The 19344-nt window shown below is 55.6% G+C and overlaps 1 protein-coding gene across 1 annotated transcript in view; it reads left to right on the top strand.

Annotated features, from left to right (window-relative positions):
* Nucleotides 1-541: 541 nt before the first annotated feature.
* The window catches only part of AGRN (agrin), a 66364-nt gene continuing 47561 nt past the window's right edge, over nucleotides 542-19344 (top strand). The window contains 2 exon segments of the mRNA XM_059487567.1: nucleotides 542-855; nucleotides 7442-7703. Of these exon segments, the coding sequence (XP_059343550.1) occupies nucleotides 667-855; nucleotides 7442-7703 (451 nt within the window). The 5' untranslated portion in view covers nucleotides 542-666.

Raw genomic sequence — 19344 nt, 5'->3', positions numbered from 1 at the left:
ATCTCGGGGGTGCGGGATGGAGCGGGGACAGCCCAGAACAGGGCTGGGGACAGCTGCCACACAGAGTGGGGGTGACAGGGAGGGACAAACCCCACTTTGGGCATCTCGGGGGTGCAGGATGGAGTGAAGAACACCCCGTGCCAGAGCTGGGGACAGCTGCCACTCACGGCGAGGGGGTGGCGGGGCCGGCTGCGGTCCCTACACCTTTAAAAGTCTCCTCACGTTGCGGCGCTGATTATCCATTAACCGCGGCTCCCTTTCCTGGGGGCGGCGTTCGCACCGAGCGCTGCCAGCAGGGCGGGCGGGCGGCCGCGCTGCCTTCCTCCCTTCCTCCCTCCTCCTCTCTTCCCCCCAAGCCCCGCTCCCTCCTTATCAGCAATTCAGATTGCATGCAAATCTGCGCGCTTTCTTCCAGGGCCACGGCAGCGAGCGCCGAGCGCCTTCCAGATCTCCTCCTCCTCCTCCTCCTCCTCCTCCTGGGATTTTCCTCCTTCTCCCCTCCCCTCGCCGCCTGCCTTTCCCTCCCTCCCTCCTCTTTCTTTCCTCCTTTTCACCTCCCTGGAACAAAAGTGGCCCTCTCGGCTGCGGCGCCAGCGCTGCCTGCGAGCGGGGCCGCTTTGTCTGCGGGGCTCGGGGCACGGCGGGCGGCAGCGGCGGCGGGCGGCCATGGGGACGCGGCTGGCACGGGCGCTGCTGGCGCTGCTGGCGCTGCTGGCACCGCTGGCGCTGCCCGCCCGGGCCAGCTGCCCCGAGCGGGAGCTGGAGCGCCGCGAGGAGGAGGCCAACGTGGTGCTGACGGGCACGGTGGAGGAGATCATGAACGTGGACCCGGTGCACCACACCTACTCGTGCAAGGTAGAACTTTCGCCCCGTGCGCGGCTTGGGCTGGGATCGGGGGTTTTTTAAAGCTGTGGAGAGGTTCCGGCTGTTCTGTGGCCGGGGGGGTGCGGGGGGGATCTCCAGAGGTTGCTTTTTATGGGCATTTCCCTCTTTGGCTGTGGCGAGATGCGGAGCTGCCTCCCAACTTTCCGCGAGCCTCTCCTGTTGACTGGAGCAGCATCTCGAGTTCTCCCGCAGCCCGGGCTATTGTTTAACCACCAACCTGGCCTCGGGCTCCGGGGTTTTTATCTCCCCCCGAAGCGCACAGAGTCCCGAGCAACCTGAAATCCCATCCGCCCGCTTGACAGAAAACGTGCCGGATGCCTTAACCCTTGCCGGGGCAGGAATCTCGCTTGCAAGGACACGCTCCTCCCTCGCCTTTGCCTCTTCTCCCCGTTCCCCTTTTCCTCCTCAAAACCCTGATTTTGCTTAGTGCTGAGCGGGGCCGGGGGCGATGCTTTGGTGGCAGAGAAGAATTGGAACTTTCCCTTTGGGGAACTCTCCCTGCGGGGCTCTGGAGCATCCCCCGAGCATCCCCCAGCCCCTGCCCGCTGCCAGCGCCCCCCGACCCATCTGCAGCTCGCAGCCCCCCCGGCTCCGTCTGTTTGCGGAGTGTCTGGCACATCCTGGGTGCTCGGCCGAGCATTAATGAGCCGTGCCCGTGGTGGGGCACAGATGGATTGGATGTGGCCACCTGGGGCCGCGGCGAGGTGGCCACGGGAGGCGGCCCAGTGGCGCTGGTGGCCACGCAGAAACGCCAGGGTGAGAAATAAATGAATGCATTTTCTCGCAGCGAGGTGTGGGCCTGGCAGGAAAATCATCCTGCAGCAGCAGGGCAGGAGGCTGGGAGGGGGGAAAAGCTGGGATGGGGAAAAGCCAGGATAAGGAAAAGCAGGGCTGAGAGAAGCAGCTCTGTCTTTGCAAGGTGCAATCCAGCCCCAGCTGGAGCAGCCAGCAGTGGGATGGGGCTGCCCGTGGTGCCTTTCTGGGAAGCACAGTCTGAATTCCTCACACTGGGAGGGGAATCTCCTCCCTGCCTTTCCCTGAGCAGTGCCCGGGTGAGGTTTGTGCTGCCGGCTCTGGAGTTTGGGGTTTTGCTCCTGCCCGTTCCTGGTCTCCAAAGAGCACAGAAGGGCCAGGACAGGCTCCTGAGAGATCCTTCCAGCCTTGGAGTGGTGTGAAAGTGAAAGCAGGAAAGCTCCCATCCCATCCCATCCCGTTGTGGCAGTGCTGGGGCATTCGGGAATGTCACAGGACAGCAGTTCCCTGTCCCTTTCCCTGCCCATCAGCCCTTCCTGTGTCGTTTTTAGTGCATTCCACGGTGTCTTTGCAGGGAAAAGCAGCTCTGGGCTGGGATTTGGGGCGTCCCAAGGAGCTGGGAGCTGATGAATCTCCTGTCACTGCAGTGACTTGGGGATGTGCAGCTTTGCAGCAGCTCTTGGCTCGCTGCCCTCCTCACATCTTCCCAAGTCTTGGAAGTGGAACTGTGCGCATTTGCCGTGCCTGCAGTTTTTGTTTATTTTGTTTTGGTTTGTTTTTAACCTAAATTCCAGCAGCAAGCTCGGGATTAAGCCTGACCCCTGGCTCCTGCTGTCCTTGCACTGCCCTCGGGGGAGCTGGGAGAAAATCCAGGATCCTGTGCTGAGGAAATTCCTGCCCCAATTCCTCCTGTCCTGCCCTCGGACCCCCGCGCCGTTATCTCCTGTCAGCCTCTTCCTTATCTGCAGAGGAAAGGGAGCTCTCACACCCAAAATCCCGAGTTTTGCTGGAGCTCCCACAGCCAAAAATCCCGAGTTTTGTTGGAGCTCCCACACGCAAAAATCCCGAGTTTTGCTGGATCTGGGTGGTCCGGGCACGTGGGGATCCGTGAATTCCGTGCTCGGGGCATTGTTTTTCCCAAACCCTCCCAGCTGAGCGCTCCGATAGAGGCAGATAAGCACCGGGAGGAGAAATGTGAATTAATGTTAGATAAACAGCCCGAAATAGCTGCCAGCCGTGCCCGGGCTGCCAGGGGAGTGGAGGAACAGCATGACAGAATTCCCAAAAAGCGCTGCTGGGCCCTTTTCCCAAGGGGTTTGGCACTCCTGGGTGCAGTTTGTGACTTCTGCCCAAAGCTGCTGCTGCTGGCATTGTCCCTTCCTGCCCCCTGAAGTGCCTTTTTCTGGGCTGTCCCCATGGTCAGCCAGGCACTGCTATTTATAGGGCAAATCCAGGTTCTGTGAGTGCCCTAGGAAGTGTGGAAGAGGATGTGGATCCTGTCCGGGACAATGGAGGGCAGGTTTTGGGGGGGTTTTGTGGGAATTGCTGGGGAAGGGGCAGGGGAAAGGCACAGGGAGAGAAAAAAGGGGAAGCATTGGAAGCAGAGCTGAAACTGGCTTTTATCATCAACCAAAATCTCGTGGAAGCAGAGCTGATCCTGGCTTTTATCTCCCCAAATTTCATGGAAGCAGAGCTGATTCTGGCTTTTATCTCCCCAAATTTCATGGAAGCAGAGCTGATTCTGGCTTTTATCCCCCCAAATTTCCGGGTGACCCCTTTCGGTGTTTCCCATCCCGAGTGACAGCTCCTCCAGAGGGGACTTTGCTCCAACTTCCCACCTGGCTTTACACAGCCAATCCTGGCATTTCCCGCGGCCTTTTCCTGCCAGGAATGTTCTGTACAGGTGGTCCCCTTCCATATTACAGCACGCACCCTCCTGGCATGTTGGAAACCCCTTTTATTTTGTTTTTTTTTTTACTTTTCCCCCCGCCTTTAAAACACCCCCGTGCCTGGATAAAGCTGTGCCTCCGCGGAGCTTTAAAACCCCCTTAAACCCAGCGTTTTGTGCTCTCCCTGGGCAAACAGCGCTCCCCAGGGCAGGGTCCTCCTGCAAACAGGTCCCAGCCCCATTTTCCCCGTCTCCCTTCCTTTCCTCGCTGTCGCCGGTGAGTCAGCGGTGACAAAGTCTTAATTGCGGCGCTGATGAATGGGATGATGCCCCGCAGGTGATTGCCGGGCTCCGCGCCTCGCACATCCATTCATTAGGGTGGGAGGAGGCCGCCGGACTCTGATGTTGCTGTGCCCGGCTCCGAGCGCCCCAGCCACGCCAATTATCGCCAATCCCCATCTGCTGCGGAGCTGGGCAGAATTCAGCTTTTCCCCACCCAAAAAACACAAAAACCCAGACCCCGAGCTGTGAAAATGCCCCGCTCGCCGGAGCCAGCCCCGGGCTGTGTTTTCTGCTGCTGGAGGAGGGGTGGGTTGGTTTTTTTTCCCCCTATTTTCCCTGCTTTGTCTGGCTGGGGTTTTGCCCTGCTTTGCTGCTCACCTGCCCCGGGGCTGCGGGAGGTGCGGCTGGGGAAGGTGTCTGGGCTTGACTGCGGGGAGAGAGGCAGGAGGAGCGGCTGGGGAGGGAGCGGGGCTGGCTGGGAGGGGGCCGGGCCCTGCACACCTTCCCAGGGCCGGCTGAGAACCGGGCTGTGCCCTGCACACCTTCCCCAGAGCTCACCTGGGCTGGCTGAGAACCGGGCTGTGCCCTGCACACCTTCCCCAGAGCTGGGAGCGGGGCTGTGCCCTGCACACCTTCTCTAGAGCTCACCTGGGCTGGCTGAGAACCGGGCTGTGCCCTGCACACCTTCTCTAGAGCTCACCTGGGCTGGCTGAGAACCGGGGCTGTGCCCTGCACACCTTCTCTAGAGCTCACCTGGGCTGGCTGAGAACCGGGGCTGGGCCCTGCACACCTTCTCTAGAGCTCACCTGGGCTGGCTGAGAACCGGGCTGTGCCCTGCACACCTTCCCCAGAGCTCACCTGGGCTGGCTGAGAACCGGGCTGTGCCCTGCACACCTTCCCCAGAGCTCACCTGGGCTGGCTGAGAACCGGGCTGTGCCCTGCACACCTTCTCTAGAGCTCACCTGGGCTGGCTGAGAACCGGGCTGTGCCCTGCACACCTTCCTCAGAGCTGGGAGCGGGGCTGGGCCCTGCACACCTTCCCCAGAGCGGGGCCGGGCCCTGCACACCTTCTCTAGAGCTCACCTGGGCTGGCTGAGAACCGGGGCTGGGCCCTGCACACCTTCCCTAGAGCTCACCTGGGCTGGCTGAGAACCGGGCTGTGCCCTGCACACCTTCCCTAGAGCTCACCTGGGCTGGCTGAGAACCGGGGCTGGGCCCTGCACACCTTCCCCACGCTCACCTGGGCTGGCCCGTGGGGCTGGGGGTGCCGTGGTTCCTGTGGGGTCCCTCCTCCAGGCTCCTGCAGGGGGTCCTGGAATGGTTTTGGGGTCGGGGGGAACCCGCAAGGAGGAGAGTCTGACTCTTATCCATGCAAAAATCTCACCTGGGCATCCCTGGGAGCAACAGGGGAAATTCCAGTGTCCCAGCAGCCTCTGGGGGAAGGAAATGTCCTGGTCTTCATCCTAAACCTCTCCACCCCAAACCTGAACTTCTCCATCCTAAACCTAAACCTAAATCTCTCCGTCCTGAACCTCTTTCCATCCAAGCCTCTCCTGGCACGTTCCTCCAGGTGTTCCCCCGGGTGCTGTCCCTGCTCCCAGCCAGCAGAAACCAGAGCTGTCCCTCCTGGGGGAGCTGGAGCCTTTCAGGCCCCTCTCATTCCCAAACAGCCGTGGAAATGCAGGTCCTGCTCCTTCCTCGCTCTGAGGAGGAGGAGGAGGAGGATGAGTGCGAGTGGGGCTTTGTTGGGGTTAAACCTCAGCAAATTTCGGGGGGATTTCTGCCCTCCCTGGTGGGATTTGGGGTTTCACCACTCCTTTCACCCTGCTGGGAGCTGGGTTTGTGCTGGGGAACCAAAGAGGAGAGAAAATCCCGTGGAGACCTCGGAGCAGCAAAACTTTGTCCCCGTCCCTGTTCTTTCCCATCAGCTTGGATCTGGGCTGTGCAGGGAGGGACACATCCCACGTGGGAATTTTTCCATTATAATTTATTTTTATAAAAATAAATTGTCATAAAAACATATTTTAATAATAATTCTATTTTTATAATTATATTTTCATAATTCTGGTTTTAAAGTCTATATTTACAATTCTATATTTATAATTCAATTTTTATAATTCAATTTTTATAATAGTTCTATTTTTATATAATTATATTTTTATATAATTCTATTTTTATAATTCTATTTTAATTCTATATTTATACTTCTATATTTATAATTATATTTATCATTGTATTTTAAAGTTATATTTTTATACTTCTATTTTTAAATTCTAAATTTAATATTTTAAAATAGATTTCAAATATATTTAATTAAAATAGATTTAAAATATATTTTAAAATATATTTTAAATTTTATGTTTAAAATTCTATTTTTAAGTCCTATTTTAAAATTCTACACTTATAATTCTATTTTTAAATTATATTTTTATACCTCTTTTTAAAATTCTATATTTAAAATACTAGTTTAAAATTCTATTTTTCAATTCTACTTTTATAATTCTATTTTTGCCATTCTGTATTTTCCCATATTTTTGATTTCGGGGCCTTGGGGTGGCTCAGCCCCCGGGTTACCCCCACCTTTCCTGCTGGAGCGCTGGCTGAGCTCCATGCCTGGGAGCAGCCGGGGCATGTGCGGCTGCCGAGGAGCTGTCACAGCCCCGCGCGCACCTGGGCTGCTCCCGCGGCTCAGGTATGCGGCAGGGCAGGGAGGCTGCGGCGCTTGGGAGGATAATTGGGGTCATTTATTGCTTTTTTTGGATGGCTGCGCCGCCTGGGAGGGATTTCAGACCCCCCAGGCCCGGGGTCCTGCTCCGAATATTTCACCAGCGGGAGAAAGTGTGAGGAGAGCAGGGAGAGATAAACTCCTAGACTGGGTTCCTCACCTTGATTTGTGCCTGCAGGCAGCGCTGAGTTCGTGCTGGATTTATTCCTTTTCCTGCTTGGCAGGTGAGGCCGAGCAGGAGGCGCTGCCTCGTGGCCACGGGGAATGTGGGAATGGCCCCAGTCCCGTCCTCCCAGCCTGCCAGGGACACTCTGGGGGAGTTTGGCTCCAGCTCTGCGTGAGCTTTGAGGCCTTTTTCCATCAGGGCTGAAATTCTGCAGCTCAGACTGCAAAAAAAAAAAAAAACAAACCAAAAAAACCCCTCCAAACAAACAAACAACCCCCCCAAAAAAAACAAAACCAAACAAACAATAAAACCCCAAACAAACCAAAACAACAAAAAAACCAAACAAAACCAACCAAAAAACCCCCAAAAACCAAAACAAAATATTTCTGAGGTTGATCAGGGATCACAGGATTTGTGTTCCCCGGGGCCCCCAGCGAGGTTTCAGCCCCTGGTTTGAACTCTGCAGCCTCAGATCCGGGAGGAATTTGGCACTGGGGAGAAATCTTTGTCTCTGAACATTCCCTTGGATCCGGGGTGACACCTGAAGGGCCAAAGGAGCACAGGCAGAAAATTGGGAATGGTTCCTTTTGCAGGGGGATAAAATCTGTCTGCCAGGAGCCCAGAGAGGAGGAAAACAGCTCAGGAAGGGAAAATGAGAGCCCAGGGAGGGGAAAGAGCCCAGGGAGCAGAACAGGATCCCCCAAAGCCACCAAGGTGGTGACCTGTCCCCTCCCCGTGGCAGGTGCGGGTCTGGCGCTACCTGAAGGGCAAGGACATCGTCACCCACGAGATCCTGCTGGACGGGGGCAACAAGGTGGTGATCGGGGGCTTCGGGGACCCCCTGATCTGTGACAACCAGGTGGCCACGGGGGACACGCGCATCTTCTTCGTCAACCCCGCGCCGCAGGCGCTGTGGCCGGCGCACCGCAACGAGCTCATGCTCAACTCCAGCCTGATGCGCATCACCCTGCGCAACCTGGAGGAGGTGGAGCACTGCGTGGAAGGTGAGGACGTTCTGGGGTTTTTCTTGGGGTTTTTTGAGGTTTTTTTTTTTGTGAGGTTTATGTAGAGGTTTTGTGGGGTTCGCAGCCCCCGAATGGGCAGTTCAGCTCCAGCCTGATGCGCATCACCCTGTGCAACCTCAAGGAGGTGGAGCACTGTGTGGAAGGTGAGGCTGTTCTGGATTGTTTTTTGGGGGGGTTTTTGAGGGCTTTTTAGGGGCTTTTTTAGGGTTTTTGGGGTTTTTTTGAGTTTTTTTTTTGTGGGGTTCCCAGCCCCTGAATGGGCAGTGGTGTGTGGCTCAACTCCAGCCTGGTGCGCATCAGCTTGGGCAACCTGGAGGAGGTGGAGCACTGTGTGGAAGGTGAGGCTGTTCTAGGGGTTTTTTTGGGGTTTGGTTTTTTTGGTTTGGTTTTTTTTTTTTTTTTTTTTTTGGGTTTTTTTGTTTGTTTTTGGGGGGTTTTTTGGGTTTTTTTGTGGGATTCCCAGCCCCTGAATGGGCAGGGGTGGTGATTGAGGGGTGTCGTGCTGGTTTGTGTGTGTTTGGGGTGGTAGCACTGATTTTGGGGTCAGTGGATGATGGGCAGGTGATGATTTAGGATCCCTGCCCTGCCCCGTCCCCATCAAGCCCCAGGGTCCCTTCCCTCCCTCCCTGTGGCAGAAATGTGAAACGGCCCCGGGCTGGTGGCAGGAGCTGAGAGGCTCCGTTTGTTCCTGCGGAATTTTAATCTGGAGTGGGAGGCTGGGACATCCTGCAGCACTTCCTGCAGGATCGGCTCCCGAGGCTGCCAGGCCGTTCCTCCTGCCCAGGAGCCCTGCTGTGGTCAGTCCCTGCCCAGTAGCCCTGGCCTGACCAGCTTCTCTTTTCCCAGTGGCCCTGACCAGTTTTTGCCCAGTGGCCCTGACAAGTTTCTCTCTGCCCAGCATCCCTGGACTGGTCAGTTCTTTTCCCAGTAGCCCTGACCAGTCTCTGTCCGGTTTCCTCCTGCCCAGTAGCCCTGGAGTGCCCACTTTCTCTCTGTCCAGTAGCCCTGGACTGGTCACTCTTTTTCCAGTAGCCTTGACCAGTCTCTGCCCAGTAGCTCTGGCCTAACCACTTTCTCCCTGTCCAGCATCCCTGGACTGCCCAGCCCCTGCCCAGCTCCCCCTGCCCGAGCTTTGTCCCCATGCCCTGTCCTGGCACGGCTCCTGCCCTGCCAGCCTGGAATTCCAGCAATGCCTCCCCTTGGGGCCCTGCCAGCAGCTCCGGGCGCTTCCCGGGAATCTGGGCACTGCCAGGGCTGGGAGAAGCTCCAGGGAACCTGGGCACTTTCCAGGGGTGAGAAGGGAAAACTGGGGAGCCCCACGGGCGCCTCGGTTCCAGGGAATTCGGGGAATTTCAAGGGGTGCAAAGGGAATTTTGGGGAGGTGCCGCTGCTGCCTGCTGCAGGGAATTTGGGCAATTTCCAGGGGTGTGAGAGGATTAATAGGATTATCACTGGTGCCTCGATTCCAGGGAATTTGGGGAGTTTCCAGGGATGTGAGGGGAATATTGGGGAGCACCACTGGTGCCTCTTCCAGGAAATTTGGGGAACTTCCAGGGGTGTGAGCGGGATATTGGGCAGGCACCATTGGTAACTCATTTCCAGGGAATTTGGGGCAGTTTCAAGGGAAGCGAGAGCAATTTTGGGGAGGTGCCACTGTTGCCTGCTGCAGGGAATTTGGGCACTTTCCAGGGATGTCAGGGGAATATCAGGATTCTCAATTCCAGGGAATTTGGGCAATGCCAGAGCTCACCAAGGGATACACAGGGAAAGTAATAACAATAATAACAATAACAATAATAATAATAATAATAATAATAATGTTATGCCTCCCAATATATAATATATAATACATAACATATTATGCATAATATATAATATATAATGTATTATGTATTATATATAATATATTATATATTATGTATATTATATATTCTATATAATATATATATTATATTATATTATATTATATATATATATTATATATTGTGGAGGCACCTGCCTGCCCAGAGCAGCTTTCCCAGCTGGTTTTTCCCACCACGCTGGGTTTGGGGCCCTGCTGCCCTGCTGGGAGAGGAGAGCAGCTGTGCTGTGGTTTTTCCAGGGCGCTGGCGCAGCCGTGCCCTCCCTGGCCACGGAATTTTTCCCAGCCCATGTCCCGGACGTGTCCCGTGGCGAGGTTTGTTTGGTGTTTTTATCTCCCGTGGCCCAGCTTTGTTCTGGAGCCGCTCAGTGGAACATCAAAGGCTGCATTTCCCACCCACTCACTTGGGAAAACACTGCAGGCTGGGCTGGTTTTTTGGGGGTCCAATGCTGTTTTTTGGGGGTCCAACGCTGTTTTTGTGGATGCAGAGCTGGTTTTTTGGGTCCAGGGCTTTTTTTATTTCGGTCCTGGGCTGTTTTTTGTGGGTCCAGGGCTGTTTTTTGTGTCCAGGGCTGTTTTTTGGGTCCAGATATACTTTTTTTGGTGCAGGGCTATTTTTCAGTCCAGAGCTGCTTTAATCCAGCTCACATCCCAGTCCTGCTGCCTTCTTTTTCCTGCCTTGGACAGACAGACCCTGATCCTGCTCTGCTTCCCCACGATTTGCTCAGGGAAGGGAGCAGGAGCTGGAACTTCCCTGCTGCTGGAGTGGGATGGAGCCTTTTTTGGGATGCAGCACCAGGAACCTGTCAGGCTGTCGTGTCCAAATGGACACAACAGGATTGTTCCGCTTGGGAGTGATGGATAAAAACTGCTGGGAGGTTTGGGAGGGGTTTTGGTGTGCTTCACATTGGGCATCCCTGCTGAATTCCCTTTAAACTCTACAACTTGGGAGAGGTTTGGGAATTGTTCTATGAATTTTGCTCTGCTTCAGACTGAGCATCCCTGCCAAATTCCCTTTAAACTCTGCATCCCAAAGCTTCTCCTTCCATGCTGCTGTGGCCCATGGAAGCCCCAGTTCCCAGGCACTGAAATCCCAGCTGGAATTGTTGTTCCATTTCTCCCAGCCCTGCTCAGGCCCTGCATTTGTCCTTTCTGTGCCCAAGGGAGCCTTTTCCAGCCTTTCCTGGCAGTGCCAGGCTGCCCCAGCCGTGTCCCTGCTGTGGTTTGGGGGTTCAGGCTCTGGGATATGCATGGTGGGGACGTTCCCACCCCAGGCCCTCCTTTTCCAAGGAGGTCTGGTCCTTCAGGCTGGGCTTTTCCACCATGGGCAAAGGAGGAGAGGAGGAAGCCTTTAGGAGGGTGGGGGACATTCCTGCTGCTGCATTCTGTGCATTATCCCTCCTCATCCTCCTCCCCGGGCACTGGGAGCACTGGGAGCACTGGGTCCTGGTGTTTCCGCGGCCTGTGCGGTGCTGACAGCCCTGCTCCATCCCCAGGGGCAGGGTTTTGGCCATCCCAGCCGTGGGAACCCTTTGGAGGAGCTCTGGAATCCATCCCAGAGCAGGCAGAGGGTGGAAGGAAGGAGCAGAGGGGGCTGGAGCTGCTCTTTGGGGACCCTCTGGCCACTGCATCTGTCCTGATAAGAGCAGGGCCCAGCTGCAGATCCAGAATCCTGCGTTCCATGCACACTCACACAGAGCCAGTGCCTTTTGCTCCGTTTTCCAGCAGGGATTTTTTCCCTGAGAGCTCAGAAGGCTGACCCCGTGCCCTGGGATCTGCAGGACAGACGCTTCCCAGCTGTCTGTCCGTCCGTCCGTCCGTGGGGTGGCCCTGCCAGGAAAGGGCTGGAATGTGGCCCCAGGAGCTGTGGCCTGGCAATGATGGCCTGGGGGAGCTCGGGGTGCTGAGCCAGGCTGTGGGTGGGGGAAATCACATCTCAGCTCTGGAATGGGTGGAGAATGGGTAAAACATGGATAAAAATGGATAAAAATGGATAATTGGCTCTGCTGGGTCCTTCCAGCTGCACCATAACGAGGTCAGGCCTCAGTTCCTCAGGGAGCTCCTCGTTCCCTCTGGTGGGGAAATTCGGGTTGGATGTTGGGGGAAAGTGTTTTACAGAAAGGTGATAAAGGTTTCTACGGAAAGATGATTAAAGTTTTTTACAGAAAGGGTGATGAAGTTTTTCACAGAAGGGTGATAAATTCTGGAATGGCTGCCCAGGGAGGTGCTGCAGTCCCCATCCCTGGGTGTGTTTAACAAGGCCTGGATGTGGCACTGGGTGCCAGGGTTGAGTTGAGGTGTTGGGTCAATGGTCTTGAAGGGCTCTTCCAACCTGGGGATTCTGAGAATCTGGGGGAATTTTGGGAATTCCCAGGGAGGTGGTGCAGTCACCATCCCTGGATGTGGCACTCAGGGTGCCAGGGTTGAGTTAAGGTGTTGGGGCTGGGTTGGACTTGATGGTCTTGAAGGGCTCTTCCAACCTGGGGATTCTGTGAATTCTCTGGATTATGTGATTCTGTGGAGTCTGTGAATTCATTCCGTGAATTCTGTGATTCTGTGAATTCATTTGGAGAATACTGTGGATTCTGTGAGTTCTATGAATTATGTGGATTCTGGAATTCTGGGATTCTGTGGATTCTGTGAGTTCTATGAATTCTGTAAATTCTGTGATGCTGTGAATTCATTCTGTAAATTCTGTGTATTCTGTGAATTCTCTGATTCTATGAATTCTGTGAGTTTTATGAACTCTGTGGATTCTGTGAGTTCTGTGAACTCTGTGACTCCTGCCGGCCGTGCTGTGTGTCCCTGCCCAGGGGCTGTGCTCGGGATGCTCTGGGGAGCACCAGGTGCCCCTGCTGGCCCTGGGGTCCCCGTCCCCCCCTCCTGGCATGGGGACATTCCTGGGCCCTGACTTCAAAGGCTGTTGGTGGATAACAGAGCGCGGCAGCCTTGGCAACCCTGGCACGGCCCTGGCACAGCTGCTGCCCCCTTGGCCTCCCTGCTCTGGGACGGGAGCGCGGGAGCCCTGCCCTGCCCCTCTGGGGTCACCCCTGCTCCGGGGCGTGAATCTTGGAGGAAATGTAGGATTTTTATGGTGAATCTCTGTGAGGAATTGCAGCTTTTTGGGGTGAATCTCTGGGGGGAATGGCAGGTTTTTGGGGGTGAATCTCTAGGGAGAATTGCAGTTTTTTAGGGGGTGAATATCTGGAGGAAGCAGCTTTTGGGGGTGAATCTCTTCCCTAAGGAGCTGCACCTTTTTGGGGTGAATCTCTGGGGGGAAAATGCAGGATTTTTGGGGTGAATTTTTAGGGGAAAATGCAGGGCTTTTGGGGTGAATCTTTGCCCTGGGGGGCTGCAAATGTATTGAGTGACCCCTTGATCTACGACACTGCAGATTTTTGGGGTGAATCTCTGTGGGTGCAGCTTTTTTTGGGGGGAAATTTCTGCAGGGTGGGCTGGAGCCTTTTTGGGGGGAGATCACTGAGGTTCTGCACCTTTTTTTAGGGCAATCTGTGCCCTAGAGGGAGGAGGGGGCTGCAGCATTGTTGGGGTGAGGGTCCAGCTGCTGCCCATGCCCAGGCAGGAGCAGGGCTGGGCCCTTTTCCTGAGCAGGATTTCCCCTGTTCTGATCCAGCTGTTTTTCCCTGTGTTTGTTTTTCTTTCCATGTGCTGCCCCGTCCCTGGTGGATTGTGGATTATTCATTAGGTAAGAACATCGTTGCTCTTCTCTTTGGGATGGAAAGTGGGGCAGGAAAGCCACACAGGGATGGTTTGTGTGGTTCCTGAGGCTGTGAGATGGATTTCCCTATTCCTTGGACAGGATGAAACCCCTCTGTCCCCATTACAGGGGCATGGATATAAAACATTCCCTGGCAAAGGGAATCTCAGGGATGCTGAGGATGGAGTCCCTGTGCTGGAAAGGGAGGTGTGAACTCCCTGGCAATTCCCTCCAGGAAAACAAACCCCACGTGGCCCTGGATTTATGGAGCCTGTTCCAAATCCTCGGGGTCACTTGGTCAAGTGGGGTGAATTGGGAGGGCTTTGCCCAGGGCTGTGACAGTTAATTAACTCCAGCTTCCCTGGGAAACCCGAGCTGCCCTGCAGCCTCTGGAGGGCTGGCAAGCAGCTGGGAGGCACAGGGTGCTCCCAGAAAAGGGATTGGTGGCTTTGGTGGCGTTTTAACAGCACTGAAAGCAGCTCTGGCCTTTATTTTTTACTGTTTTTTTTTAATGCTGCATGATGGTTTCCTGAGGTTATTCCTGAGGTTATTCCTGAGGTTATTCCTCCGTTATTCCTCAATTATTCCTTAGATTATTCCTTAGATTATTCCTCAGTTGTTCCTGAGGTTATTCCTCAGTTATTCCTCAGGGTCAGGGAAGAAGGGATGCACAACAGGACTAACTGGGGATGAGGGATTTTGGGAATCCCAGCCCACAATTCTTGTGAGGAAGGGGATGAGAGGCTGCAGTCCTGGATCAGAGCAGGATCCCGTTGTCCTGGGAATGCAGGAAAATTCAGGATCCCATTATCCTGGGAATTCAGGGAAATTCAGGATCCCATTATCCTGGGAATGCAGGAGAATGCAGGATCGTCAGGGGGCAGGAGGAGGCAGAGCTGCAGGATTGCTGCTGGGATCAGGAGGGATGGGATGAGCAGGCTGATGCTGATGGGATGCAGGATGCTGTTTTGGAGAAGGATGCAGGATGCTGTTTTGGGGAGGGATGCAGGATGCTGTTTTGGGGAGGGATGCAGGATGCTGTTTTGGGGAGGGATGCAGGATGCTGTTTTGGGGTCTCCATGGAACAATTCTGAGGGAATTTGCTCTGGAGGTAAGTCCTGGGGAGGGAGGCAGCTGCCCTACATGGGACTCTGGCAGTGGCAATTCTCCAGAGGGGAAGGGAATGAATTTTAATGGGATCTTGAAAGAGTTTAAATTTTCATGTTCCCGTCAATTATTCAGGGCGGCGGAAAAGCGACTTTAAAGCAGCGAAGGAAAAGGAGAGGCCGGTGGGATTCCTGGGGGGAGCTGGCATTTGGGGACACTGCAGGGAAATGGGGACACTGGAGAGGCTGTGCTGCTGGGGAGGGGGGATTTGGGAAGCTGGGATGAGCTGCCTGGGCTGGGCAAAGGGGCTGGCTCTGTGCAGGGAGTGTGGGCTCAGAATTGCCAATGGGAGCTGATCCTGTCCGGTTTGGCATCACCAGATCCGTGCCAGCAGCAGGAGGGATTTGGGGTGTCTGTGCTGGAATGGTGGGGACAGGGATCCATCCTGGATCCATTCCCAGCTCCTGCCCTGGCAAGGGAAGGGTTTTTAGGGATCCTGGAGCTGCCCATGCCCGTGGCACAGCCTTTCCTCAGCCCAGCCTGGCTCCTGTCCCCATCTGTGTGCAGGGCTGTCCCCATCCTGTCCCCATCTGTGTGCAGGCTGTCCCCTTGTCCCCATCTGTGCACAGGCTGTCCCGGCAGGCTGCTGTGGCCTTGCCTCCCTGCGTGGGTGCCCCAGCCGTGCTCGGGGGGCTCTGCAGCACAAGCAGGGCTTTGATTGCTCTGCTGGAGCTGCCAGCCCTGGCTGCGTGCCCAGGGAGCAGCGCCAGGCTGCAACACAGGCGCCCTTTGTGCTGGGGACAGCGACACCCCAGAGGAGCCCCACGGCTCTGCTGCTGGCCCCCCTGTGCTGCTCCCACCAAAATCAGGGGCTGCAGCTCCTCCTCTGAGCCACCATCGCTCTGTCCCACCCGGGGCTGGTGACGGGCACGGGGTCCCAGCAAAGGGGACAACAGATGGGGACAAAAGGGGACACAGGGACAGGCACAGCCCTGCACACAGATGGGGACATGGGGACAGCCCTGCACACAGATGGGGACACTTCTGGTGGGGTTTGGGATTCAGGGAGCTGCTCCCTGGATTTTCCGTGATCCCCCCTCAGCAGGGCTGGGCACAGCTCAGCCCCATGGAAGGGATGGAGCCAGAGCTGGGGACAGCAGGGTGGCTCTGCTCTGCTCCCTGAGGGAGGACGGATCAAACCCAGCGCTGGTGGGGAGAGCTGTGGAGAGATCCGTGCCATAAATTGGGAATTCTGGTGGTTTCATGGGGATCCATGCCATAAATTGGGAATTCTGGTGGTTTCATGGGGAGCAGTGGGAATTCAGCCCAGGAACAAACAGGTGATCTAGGGAGCAGGTGGGAGGTCACACCTGGCATGGGAAACCTGTGCAGCACAGGGAGGGATTGGCCCTGGGTGCCACGGGGCCTTGGAAGGGCTTGGATCCCATCCAGACCCACAAACCCTGAACCCTGCCTGGGTTTGGGGGTCCCTACTCTGTTCCCTGCCAGGACCTGCCTGCTCTGAGAGCTTGGATCAGCCCTGGGACCCAAGGAGAAAACCAGGGATGGGTCAGGGACGCCTGGAGCTGCTGGAGTGTCCCAAACTTTGGGAAGGAGCTCCTGGCATGTCCTGTGCGTGCTTTCCCCCTCTGAAAGCCAGGAGGGTGCCAGGGCCTGAGCTCTGAGCCCATTTCACGGCTCATTTGGCCCTGCTGAGGCAGGAAAGTGGGATTTAGGCCGAGTTTTTCCAGCCAAAGTGGGATTTAGGCGGAGTTTTTCCAGCCTAATCTGCCGGGATGGTTTCAGATCCCTCAGCCTGCCGCCAGCCCCGGCTGGACAAACTTTCCCCAAACGTTTGTGCAGCACAAGCTCTGCCTCGAGGGGTTTTTTCCCCTTGTCCCGCTCCTTCCAAGGGTTTTGGTGGTGGTGGCAGAGAGGGGAAACCTCAAATCCTCCCAAAGCAATTACCGCTAATGAGACGCTTCCGACACATCTGGTTCCAATCCTGGCAGCCTTTCGGGGATTTGCAGAGCTGGGGAAGGGAGGAAGGTGGGGCAGTGCCGGCCTCTTCCTCTCCCTCTGTCCTGATGGGGCTCTGGGGATGCTCCTGAGCTCCCATCCCGGCTCTGGGGATGCTTCTTAGCTCCCATTCCAGCTCCCAATCCCAGAACCTCCTCTCCCAATCCCAGAACCTCCTCTCCCAATCCCACAATCCCAGCTCTACAAGGAGGCAGGGTCGGAGTTTGGTGCTGATGTGCTCTAACGTGCCTAATTAGTCTGTAATTAACAAAAGCGTGCCCCAAACTTCAGAAAATCCTCAGTTCCTTGCCAGGCTCGAGGAAAACTCTCCGAGGGATTGCATGATGAAATTGCTGGAGCTGTTTGTGCCTGTCCTGGCTTTCCCAGCCCCTTGTGCTGGCTCTGGGCACTCCCAGGTGCCCAATCCCGTCCCTGCGAGGAGCAGCTTCCCCTCCTGGGATAACTGGGAGCAGGGCGATTTCTAGGTCGAACAGGAGGAAGAGGATGGCTGCTAGAAGAAGTGGATTGAGAAGGGGAGTCGGGCAGATCCCAGGGGGTCGAATCCACGCTCGTATGGGGATGTTTTTTCTGAGTCTGGGGTTATTTGGGCGAGTCAGAAGTTCAGTGCAGTCAGGAGGATACTTAGGGTTAGCGATAGGGTTAGTATGAATAAGGTTATGTTTATCACTGTTCTCTGGATTTAAACCAGATTCTAAGGATTGGAAGTAGATTGTAATTCATATACTAGAAGAGTAAGATCCTCATCAGTGGATAGAAATGTGGAGGAATAATCATAGGATCCCTACAAAGTGTCAGCATCAGGCGGCTGCTTCAAATCGCGAGTGGTGCCTGGATGTGTCCTGGCTTTCCCAGCCCCTTGTGCTGGCTCTGGCTGTTCCCAGCTGCCCAATCCCATCCCTGCAAGGAGCAGCTCCCCTCCTGGGATAACTGGGACAGTCACCCCTGCCCTGCCCGCGTTTGGGTTAAATCCATTCCAGATCCTCCTTTCCAGCTGGGATCCGTGCAGGCTTTGCCTGGCACAGCGTGCCCGGCTGAGCTTTGCCCCTGTCTGGGTTAAACCCTGGCAGTGACTCAGGAGCAGCCCCAGGGTGGCTTGGCCAGGCCACACGTGGCTTCCCAGCAGTGCCAGTGACTCACGGGCACGGCCTGGACGGGCAGGGAAGGGCTGGGTGCCACAGGGGATGGCCCAGCACCATCTTGCCCAGGGTGGCTGTGACCGTATCACAGGGTTTTCAGATTGGGAAAGAGATGAGGATCTGACTCCATGCTTCAAAGGCTTGATTTATTATTTTATGATATATGTCACATTAAAACTATACTAAAAGAATAGAAGAAAATGTTTCAGAATGATAGCTAAGCTAAGAATAAGAATAGCAAAGAATGATAACAAAGCTTCTGTCTCTGACAGAGAGCCCGAGGCAGCTGGGCTGTGATTGGCCATTAATTAGAAACAACCACATGAGACCAATCCCAGATGCACCTGCTGCATCCCACAGCAGCAGATAACCATTGTTTGCATTTTGTTCCTGAGGCCTCTCAGCTCCTCAGGAGGAAAAACCCTAAGGAAAAGATTTTCCATAAAAGATGTCTGTGACAGGAAACTTCCCCCTGACCTTGGCACGGAGCCTCCCGCCCTCCTTTCGGGTTTGGATTTATTTAACCTGGGCCAAAACAAACTTCTCTGCCTCTCCTCGATGCTCACAGCTGCCCCACGGAGCTGCAGCTCCAGCGAGGGGAAAATCATAAATCGGGGGAGTTTTGCAGGGGTTGGAAGGAGAGGCAGGCTGGGCTCAATGGCACTTTTGTTCTGGAAGTCAGAGGGGATGTGGGAGCCCTGCTGGGCTGGGGAGGGGTCTGGATGGGAATTGTGTGGGAAGGGGCTGGGATGTCTGTCTGGAGCTGTGGCTGAGCACAGGAATTGTCTGGAGTCATCCTTGTCCTGTGGCTGCGTGGGGTCAAGTGTCCAGTGTGACTGTGGGGTCTCTGAAGGACAGAGGGCCGTGGAGAGGGCAGGAATTGTCTGGAAAGGGGCTGGAGTGTCCATCTGCAGCTCTGGGTGGATTTGGCTGAGCACAGGAATTGTCTGGAGTCATCCAGGAGTCATGCTTGTCCTGTGGCTCCATGGGGTCAAGTGTCCAGTCTGGCTCGTGGTCAAGTGTCCAGTGTGGCTGTGGGGTCTCTGAAGGACAGGGGCCTGTGGAGAGGGCAGGAATTGTGTGGGATGGGGCTGGAGTGTCCATCTGCAGCTCTGGGTCAATGTGGCTGAGCACAGGAATGGTCTGGTGTCCCCATGGTGACCCTCAGCTTGTGGTCAATGCCCAGCGTGGCCGAGGGGCCCCCAAGGCCCTTTTAACCCTTGTGAGACCACGTTCCCCACCCTTCAGCAGCCCTCCCAGAGCCCCCTGCCCCTTTTCCCCATTTCCCCCTCTCTCCATGGGCTCTGAGGGCAGGTTTGGGGTTTGTCCCTCCCGTCCCCTCCTGGTGCTCAGAGCTGCTGTTCCCATTCCCTGGGGGAATTCTGGGGGCTCCTGGCCAGGCAGCTCCATCATTTCCCTGCCCTGATTTCCCTGGATCCTGGTGAGGAACATTCCCAGCTGTCCACACCGGGAGGTGGCACTGTCACTTTGTCACCAGCCCCGAGCCCTGGGGCCACCACAGCCCGGGGGGACGTGGCTGGGGAAGGTTGGGAATGCCCAGGAATAATGGGGTGGTGTGCCCTGGCACTGCTCCTGCCTGCTGGCCTTGGGCACGTGTCACCTGTGCCGTGTCATTGTCCCGTCACCTGTCCCGTGTCATTGGCCCGTGTCACCTGTCCCGTGTCACCTGTCCCGGGCACATCCGGGCTGCCCTCGGGGTGTGGTGGCATGCCAGAGGACACCAGGGAGTGCCAGGGG

Source organism: Ammospiza nelsoni, chromosome 22 (assembly GCF_027579445.1).
Source record: "Ammospiza nelsoni isolate bAmmNel1 chromosome 22, bAmmNel1.pri, whole genome shotgun sequence".
Taxonomy (NCBI): Eukaryota; Metazoa; Chordata; class Aves; order Passeriformes; family Passerellidae; genus Ammospiza; species Ammospiza nelsoni.
This window is presented reverse-complemented; position numbering and strand designations above follow the sequence as displayed.